At 37.6% G+C, this 9,583-nt stretch overlaps 4 protein-coding genes across 5 annotated transcripts; 1 reads left to right on the forward strand and 3 right to left on the reverse strand.

The window, feature by feature from the left end:
* The first annotated feature begins 1,625 nt into the window (after positions 1-1,625).
* Positions 1,626-3,585, forward strand: LOC126922343 (beclin-1-like protein). 2 transcript variants are annotated; one of them, XM_050734833.1, is made up of 5 exons: positions 1,626-1,851; positions 2,094-2,254; positions 2,314-2,726; positions 2,801-3,289; positions 3,366-3,585. In XM_050734833.1, exons 1-5 carry the CDS (start codon positions 1,740-1,742, stop codon positions 3,481-3,483), a joined length of 1,293 nt encoding a protein of 430 aa, XP_050590790.1. In that variant the 5' UTR covers positions 1,626-1,739; the 3' UTR covers positions 3,484-3,585. The 2 variants fall into 2 exon arrangements, with proteins under 2 accessions (XP_050590790.1, XP_050590791.1); XM_050734834.1 differs by having other exon boundaries at positions 1,707-1,855.
* LOC126922347 (uridine diphosphate glucose pyrophosphatase NUDT14-like) lies at positions 3,575-4,736 on the reverse strand. The gene is made up of 3 exons (XM_050734840.1): positions 4,294-4,736; positions 3,957-4,030; positions 3,575-3,810 (listed from the first exon to the last, which is right to left on the reverse strand). The coding sequence occupies exons 1-3, from the start codon at positions 4,734-4,736 to the stop codon at positions 3,653-3,655; spliced, it is 675 nt and encodes a 224-aa protein (XP_050590797.1). The 3' UTR covers positions 3,575-3,652.
* LOC126922338 (uncharacterized) lies at positions 4,702-8,139 on the reverse strand. Its single transcript, XM_050734819.1, has one exon. It carries the CDS (start codon positions 8,137-8,139, stop codon positions 5,089-5,091), a length of 3,051 nt encoding a protein of 1,016 aa, XP_050590776.1. The 3' UTR covers positions 4,702-5,088.
* Positions 8,140-8,425: 286 nt separating this feature from the next.
* LOC126922346 (uncharacterized) lies at positions 8,426-9,229 on the reverse strand. Its single transcript, XM_050734839.1, has one exon. The coding sequence runs from the start codon at positions 9,173-9,175 to the stop codon at positions 8,426-8,428; it is 750 nt and encodes a 249-aa protein (XP_050590796.1). The 5' UTR covers positions 9,176-9,229.
* Between the last annotated feature and the right edge of the window lie 354 nt (positions 9,230-9,583).

The following is a 9,583-nucleotide window of genomic DNA, read 5'->3' on the forward strand; positions in this document are numbered from 1 at the left end:
CCACTTTCATCTTAACGTTTTGAATGAAATATAAAATTATTCATAATTTAATTATATTATATATGAATTATGTGTTATGAAGCGCATATTTGGTATATTTGTACATATATCAATTGTATATAAAATATATTACGCGTTTTTTCATTAAAAATAATTATTAATTAAATAAAAGTAATTCGTATACATTATATCTCTTACCTTTATTACAATAAATCATGGCGTCAGCAAATCCGTATTCAAAATCACCGAATTGACTGTTAATTGTCAGGGCGCCCTCTGCATCTTCGAAATAATTTCTGAAATCATCTAATGGGAAAGAAAATCAAAGATTTAAAACAAATGTATAAGAGCGAAATTAATTACACTAAAAAAAAAAAAAAAAAAAAAAAAAAATGAAAAGTAGACGAACTCAAATACTGTCTCGAAACCATATGACAGAAGCTATTAGAAAAAAATATATAAAATACATGCTTAAGGGAAAAGGAACAAGAAACTATACATATACATGTATAACTTTGTGATAGTAATATCCAATAAACTATTATATAAACACGTACTTATTAAATAAGGATAATAATAGACAATAAACAGTAATAGAATATCCAGAAAAATACTATGCAGTTACTTACTTCAAACGGAATAACACATATTGACGCATAAATTTTCGTGAGCAGATTGCCCGCGTCAGAGCTTCGCCTAGACGATCCCTTATTGGATAGATGGCACGCGACTGCTTTCGCGCAACCGCGTGAGAAATTGAAATATTAACGTCATAAATATTCTCCCGGTCAACGAATTATGAAAGTCTGGGACTAGGAACGATGATAAATTTTCAATATTTCCCTTTTTCCTCGTTAGAAGATGCATATACGTACACGAGTAAAGGATTTCCTGAAAAAGATCAGAAATATTTCCAATATTTTCGTAGTGCATTGTTTAAAATTCAAACAAATGAAGTTGAATAAAGAACAGAGAAGATAATTAAAGACGATATTATTTTTGATATGAAATACAATTATTTATTAGTAGAAAATTGTAATTTTACTTTATACTTATGTTTATATTATTTTTTTGTTGCAATGAGATGCAGTATCCAGTAATTTTCTCTCCAACGATACAACCTAATAGTTAAATACAGCATAGGATATAGCAAAAGAATCTTTCTTTACATTTTTACCAGTTTAATTTACCAATTTCGTACTACTCTACGAATTACCACTAGATGACGCGCGTATTTTGTTCCGGCCAGTTCTAATTTTTAGAATAATATTGGAAACGTTGGCTAACCTGGTTACTTAAAGTTCAATAAGCGATATTTTCTTGAAAATTGTTAAATTTATTTTACATTATAATAATATTAAGACAAAAAATTTAAATCAAAAATTATAAAAATATTAATTTTACCTCTTTTATTGTTAAAAGTTAATTTCCTGCGATATTTGTGTACAATAAAAGTTTGTTATATGAAGTATACGTAATTTGTGTGTTTCTTTTTATGCTTTTCTTAATCTAATTTAGAATTGATAATTTTCCCCAGCATCTTTTTGTTTTAATTTCATTTGTAAAAACAAAATTCTATAAGCCAAACAGAAATTATACGCAGATGCCAGCGTCTCCTTGCGGAAGATTGTAGAAGTAAAATCAGCTGACCCTGTCTTCCAAGCGTCAAATGCGTATTTATAAATAGTGTACCGAGTTCATCGGAAGCCGAAGTTACTTTTCAATAACCAAATATCAAAATGGTTGATATGAAAAGTAATGTGAGTTTTGCGTGTCAACGATGTCTACAACCTCTCAGACTAGATCCAAGTTTTTATCATCTCGGAGAACACACGCTAGCCGAACTTTCACGTAGGTAATTTCTATTTCGAACTATATGACTTTATAAGTTTCATTGCTTATTTTATCTCTATTAAGAAGAGAGATGAGATAACATTCTTTCCCCGTAATAGTATTTTTAAATTATGCTATTTTACGACTTTTTATGATTTATTTATATCTTAAGAGTGATTATATTCATCCCTTTCAATTATTTAAAACAATTGATATACCATCAATATTTTATTTATATTAATTTAATTTAATTAATATAGTTCCTATTCAACAACATGTGGTGGGTGAGCTAGAGCCCCAAAGTGGAAGTATGGAACATTTAGTGCCGCCATTTAAATTAACTGAATCTGCAAATGGAACAAATGGATTCATGTTAGTTGGGGACTCTGGGGAAACAGAAAGTTTAAGTCATCATTTAAAGGTATTTAAAATTTATACTTCTTAGTTACAAGAAATATTAATGGAATTTATTTGTTGAAGGTACGGGCAACATTGTTTGATATCCTTAGTAGTAGCAGTTGTGCTGATCATCCACTCTGTGATGAATGTACGGATAGTCTTTTGTTATTAATGGATCAACAACTTAGAATGACTGAAGGGGAATGGTCAGATTATAATGAGTACTTAAAGAAATTAGAAATAGAGCAACAACATCAGGGTCATGAAGATATAGAAATGGAAACTCTCACAAAAGAATTGCAAGATGTAAAATCTGAAGAAGAAAGAATGATAAGCGAATTAGAGGCATTGAGAAAGGAAGAAATTGCAACTAGAAATGCCATAGCTCAACAAGAAAGGGAAAGGGAAAGGTTACAAAGTGAAGAAGAAAGGTATTGGAAGGAATATTCAAAACACAAAAGAGATCTCATATTAGCAGAAGATGAATACCGTAGGTAATAATGACATGTTGTTGCATTAAATATATCTTTCATATTTCTGTTTCACTAACAGTAATAATTTTGTTTAGCTTGGAGTGTCAGTTAGCTTATGCTGCTTCACAACTAGAGAGACTGAAGAAAACAAACGTTTTCAATGCTACATTTCATATTTGGCACTCAGGACACTTCGGAACTATAAATTCCTTCCGGTTAGGTAGATTACCAAGTGCACCAGTAGATTGGAGTGAAATAAACGCTGCTTGGGGACAGACCACTTTGCTATTAACAGCTCTTGCTAGAAAAATGAATCTCACATTTAAACGTTTTCGTTTAGTGCCATTTGGTAATCACAGTTACATTGAAGCTTTAGATCAACACAGAGAACTACCATTATATGGAAGTGGAGGATTTAAATTTCTATGGGATACAAAATTTGATGCAGCAATGGTCGCGTTTCTTGATTGTTTGCAACAATTTAAAGAACAAGTGGAAAAAGGAGACAGTGGATTCTGTCTTCCATATAGAATGGATCGTGGAAAGATAGAAGATTCTGCAACAGGAAACTCTTACTCCATCAAGTAACTATTGTTTATATCAGTATGATTTTTTTAATTATATCTATTTGATGAATGTATTCTATGTTTTGCGTTTCAGAATACAATTTAATTCAGAAGAACAATGGACCAAGGCATTGAAATTTCTGTTAACGAATTTAAAATGGGGCCTTGCTTGGGTTAGTTCCCAATTCACAAAAGATGAGGCTGAGCATTAGCTTCATGTTAATTTATGCAAATTCATCCAGTCTTGATACATCTCTCTTACATTCATTTATGTACATACACGTTATTTGTAAATAAACTCAGTTAAAGGATAATCCTTTTATTTAGAGTCCAATCAGTAATACTTATTTTGAACAAGTTTGAAAGATATTTGATTCTAAGTTAAGAACAGTGTTGAGATTTGTTAGCTAAAAACCAGGTGACACCATATAATAAACAAGGTGGACTTTGAACTTCCTCAGAATTGATGTATTCTTTTACTTCTGGGATGCTTAGTTCCACCACTTCGATCAGTTCACCTTCAGATGCAGCACCCCCTCCTTTAATTTGATGAATTACTCAAACTTATAAGGATAAAAGACATAAGATCTTTTCAAAAACATTTTATTGAACATTATAAATTTATTTAAAGCTTGTATCGTTATTTCTAATATAATTTTAAAGATATATTTATAATTAAGCTTACCAGGATGTGTATGCATCTCATCTGTAACTTCCACGTAAAATAGTGTATGTTTGCAGACTGAAGTGGAAACATACCTATAATCAACCCATAATAAAATAAATAACTAAATATAACAAATTATAAATGACATATATTTATTGTTATTGCTATTATTATTTTTAATAAAACATCTTCTACATATGGACAGATAAAAAGGTACAGCACATGCGCGTATACAGACACTATGACATTTCACTTATTATTTCTTACATCACGAAATGAAATATTGACAACTTTTTACTCTACAACTTACTCAATAAAATTTTAACATTTCAATAAATGTTTGCCATTAACACACCTGAAAGTAATGATGTATTTAAAGGCTTCTGTTGGCACTTCGTATCCACATTCTTCTCTTACTTCATCTTTCGCAATCTCGACAAGTGGTTTATCTTTATCCACAATACCGGCGCAAAGTTCCAAAGTTAAACCCAGTGACGGTGGATATTGTTTAAGATCTACCGGCCCTTGTTTCTCCGGAAGAAACGTATAAAAGAACGCTGGGCGATATTGTCGAACAAACACCAGTTTCTTTCGGCTGATGTTGAAGATAATTATACTCACACCATCATGTGCTCTTACCACATCCCAATCTTTCTGTTCGCCATCTTGTTGGTAATGTATCCGAACGGGTCTGATCCACGGTGAATCCGACGGACATTCTGCTATACGTAATTGTTGCACATCGAGTATTCTTCGACGTATATTTTTATTTTGCTTCTCTTGTGCCTTTATATCCATTTCTTACGCGCTATAGAAACTGATTATTCGATTTAATTCAACCGTTTAACTCCCGTCGGTAATATTTCGATGAACATGCGCGCTAAAGACCTGCAGATGCCGCACTCGATACCAAACTGCAATGCGCAGTCTCAAGCTTGCATTAGAATAGTTTCGTTCAAGTAACATTTATAAATCATTTCACTATCTGCGTTAGGTAAGATAAGAATATATCAAGTGGTATTAATGTATTTTTTCCAACACTCTGTACCACTGTTCAAAAAGTTTCTATCTATTCTATGCTGTAATCATATCGTACGTTTCAAATTTCACTATTCAATGGTCGGTTTTAGACGAATTCTTTTTAACTCTTTTATGACTCTTTTTTCAACTTCTTTTCCCTCCTAGGTCCTCTTCTAGCCTTTCTCCTAAACTCTTCCGCTTTGTACGCGTCTATAATTTCCTGCTGACGAACCTGGGTATCAACGTGAACAACATCAGGCTTTTTACGATACCTGGTTACAGCTGCGGGAGGAGAGAATTCAATCTCCATATCAGACGCCGTCGAGCTAGACGTGATAGAAGCGTCGTCCTTGTTCTTCACGATTTTAAACTGCAGCGGTTTCATTGGCTCGGACAAACGAGGCTCGGCAGATGTCTCTTGCCTAATGGGATACATCGTTACATAGTAAGTGCCATCTTTCCTGTGAATATGTAAAGTCGGTGGAGATCCCGATCCTTCATCTTCTCCCTCCATCTTCGATTGCTTTTGCATCGACTGGTAACTCATAGTTCTTCCGGCTCTCTGTCTTCTTGTGCCACTCTTTGGCCGCGAAGGTGCTGATCTCGCACGTTCTATTATTTTTGTGCGATCAGTTTTTCCACGATCGATTTTTACGCGATCGAGTCTTCCACGATCGATTCTGCCACGATCGGCTTTTCCACGATCAACTCTTCCTCGATCGGCTCGAGCACGATCAGTTCGTTCTATTCCTGCTTTTTCTTCTTCTATTTCATCCATAGAAACATCCTTCGCATCTTGCAGCATTTCGTACAAATAGCGGCCAATGGCACCCGGCCTCCAACCAATGCGCGGCTTCAATTTTCCCGCCTTGTCCATCGTATTCCATAACCAACCCATGTTAGCCGGGACTCTCATGGGTATGTCGATACAGTCTTTGTGACCGAAGTGAATCCCAGGATAATAATCACCGACGAAGTAGACGTATCGCATTACTCGTCTGCTGACTGGAAATGCCGGTTGCGAGGTCATAATACCTGATCCAGCTACATAGCGATCACCACCAGGTCCTAGAGATTTTTCCATTGCACTTCGTCGAGTCACCGTCTTAGCATCATGGTGCTGATCGTGCATGGATGCGTGTACCGTCAGATTGTCCTGCTTCGAGTGCGGACTACGGCGTTTCAAGTCCCGTTTGGATCCTTTCTTCGTTTTACGACGGGATTTTGGCGCGGTAGCGGCGGCACGCTTTACACCGGTCCGCGTCTTAGAAAAGACATGAGTGCTACTCTGGGTCGCGCTACCATTATCTGGTGGCTTCTTTTTCCTCGATTTGCATCTCGGTTCACCGCAAGGACCCACCTCCGAGTCCATCAGGGCGGACGACGTGGCTTCGAGCTCCTTCTGTTTGTCCGTTTTCTCGTCCTTCTTCTCCTCCTTCTTCCTATGTTTTACAGGCACGGTTGGTAAACCGGCCTCCGGTAAAACAGGTATAGCCTCGCGGACGATTCCCAACCGAGGCGGCACGATTCCTCGTGCAATCGAAGGCGAGTAAGCAACAACATGAGGACGCATATCGTCCATAGGTTTGATGCTACAGGGAGCGGTGCAAGTAGGAGCCGTTGTTGCTACTGCTGGTTGTGAAGTCCCATGTGGTATCTTCCTCTTCGATGCTAGTCGATCTGGAGGCACGTAGTCCTTGTTGATATCTCTACCAAAATAAGGACTCTCTGATGGATCCATTAAACCGAGTCCTGGCAATCCTGGTACTTTTCCAATGGAATCTACGAAGTCTTGTGCATCTTTGAAAGCTCGAATCAAGCAATCTATCCCCAAACACGGTGATTTCATACATTTAGCAGCTCCTCTAGGAAATTTGGCATCTTTTCCAGGACAAATGCAACCAGGAGTCCCCCCAGTCGACGTTATACGAGGCGTGCAAGCGTCGAAGATGGGAATTACATCGTTATCTCGAGAAGTTGCTTGTGCCGAAACCATAACCGGGCCACCGGAACAGCTGCAGTTGGACATATCTCTATCCTCGCCGCCACCTTCTAGTCGACTTTCCATATTATGCTTTTCATTGTACCAGGGATGATCAGTATCGTAATTGATCCATCTGAAACTAGACGGATCCAGATAAATCTGCTCTACTTCTCCACCGCCTTTCAATCTAGTTGGTTTACTAGACGAAGAATCCTGTTTCAGAACGTACAACGCAGGCAGGGTATTGTCAACGCAGTAAGTATTGACTAATGGATCCTCCACGCGTTTGTTCTCGTCCTTGAGTAGTATATCGGGATTTCTTAATTTCATGCAGCAAGGATAAGTACAGCCTGATGGACATATCATAGGATGTATCGAACGATCCTTGGGCAAGCAGCTACACGTCGGCTCATCTGGATAGGCTTTGTATATCAGTTCTCGATATTTGGGATCGTTGAGCTTTTCGGCCATTGTTAGAGTCTTAAAAGCGGGATGGTCCATTGGAATACGTGGGGAAGAGTCTGGTGGCTTCAATAATAATTTATCCAGACCACTTTCATCTTTCGGATCTTTTTCAACCTTTGAACTTTCTGGAATAATATAAGGACATAGAAATTTTTGAAGTGGTGAATCCTCCAGCATAAAAGATTTGCCGCTCAGAGAAAATTGCTCGATGATACTGCTTCCGAAACACGATAATCTTAAAACTACGGCTATGTTACCAGACGTTTTCCCACTAGAATCGGTTACATCGAACGAATCTTTTACTGTACATGGTGTAGATAAACCGTTAGTGTCATTTTGTGAAGCAATCACATGCTTACACATGCAAGTAGGCAAAGACACTTTTGCGGTTCCTAAAAAAGCACCATTTTTGTTTGAGCAAGCAACGTCTTTACGATACAGGTCTAAATACATAGGTGACCATCTTATAGCTCTAATCAGGGAATTAGGAGTCTTGGCAAACAAACACGATTTTCCAAATTTAGAATCTCCAGGTGATTTATTACTATCACTTTCTTTACTTTGAGGGACACTTATCTCATACTCTGGCAGATCGACGAATCTCACGCATACGAGTAAATTATCCTTATTGATGTCTATAATTTCGGGACTTAAAGTCACTTGATCGGCGAACACCTCGAGCATATAGAGCTGTTCCTCTTTCGATTTCGCAATCTTCCTTTTTAGAGCCATTTTCCGTTTTGTCTTGCTCGATGTTCGTTGCATACGGGAATTTAGAAAAGAATCGCGAACCCGCGGGAACTTCTGGAGAGACTAGCCGAAACGCGCCATTAATTTTGTGGTCGTTTTATGGCCAATAAATTTATGTACCTAACCACGCCAATCGGACAGTTTTGTATTTAATGTGCCTCTTATGATTACCATGGCAACCCATATTAACAGAATTCCTATATCAGGTGATCATCTTATAAATAATTCCCTTGACGCTCTTAATGCTTAATAACGCCCTTAAAAGCCATTATCTGCCTCGCCCTCCAGCCTCTCCACCTTTTCCCTTTCCTTTTCCTTTCTTCTTTTTTGATGGTTGTTCTTTTGCTTTTCCTTTCAATTCATCAAGAGTCGTTCTATCTGGATATTCCGAAATATTCTTAGCAACGCCTTCCTGATAACTAGATGGTACTAAGCGTCTAACGCAGAACTCTCTTTCCCGGTCCTTATTCCTAAAGGCGAAGAACTTAGGATGTAGTTCATAGTGAGTCATGATCGAGCTACCGAAACACGACATCCTCATTTCCATTTCCAATGTTCCTGAGGGATTTTCGCCAGGATCCAGCAGATTGAAACTACCTTTTACTTTGAACGGTTTTGGCAGATTTTCTGGATCGTTTTGAGCCATCGCTACTTGATCACATAAACAACCAGGTAACGTTATTTCGGTTTCAGCAATAGGATATGTGTCCCCAAGGCGAAACACACCGACTTTCATCGTAGTTGATTGTAATTCTGCTACCAGGTGTTTCGGTTGCTTGATAAACAGACAACTTCTGCCTATCATGAAGTATAAGGTGCCATCCTCGGTTGGTGGTGGTGGTTTCACCGAGTAAAAGTCATCCCGCGTAATCTCAAATGTGGGAAAATCAAGAAACGAGACCTTCACCGTAACTGGATATTCACCGATGTCTTTGATTTTACTCTTTGTCAACGTCAACTTGTGAATCAAGATTTCGACCATGTAGATTTGATCATCGCTACCACCGAAACAGGACATCTTGGAATTGGATGGTGTTGAAAATGATTAGCATCGACGAAAGATCCAGAAGAAGGTAGGATGATATTTTATATGTATGTAATAATTTTCATACCGGGAATTTTTGGAGGTTCAGTACGTCGGGAGTGAATGACGGATCGAATGCGTAACAATCGAATGGCGAGTACGATGTATGATTGATGACATCGGTGAATTTATACATGTATCTATTTATTCCTACAAATTCTCAGCATCATCGAGTTAGCGCGTCGATGGATTATCTCTTACGACAATTTTCTCCAAGGGGAATCTAAACACCGATACACCAATGACTCTCTTCCTATACTTCGCTTCCGTGTCTATAGATATCCCATCATCAGTCTACCGATAAAAATCGCGTCGACGTATAGTCACGTATATCCCATCTAG

This window comes from Bombus affinis, chromosome 11 (genome assembly GCF_024516045.1).
Source record: "Bombus affinis isolate iyBomAffi1 chromosome 11, iyBomAffi1.2, whole genome shotgun sequence".
NCBI classification, from domain to species: domain Eukaryota; kingdom Metazoa; phylum Arthropoda; class Insecta; order Hymenoptera; family Apidae; genus Bombus; species Bombus affinis.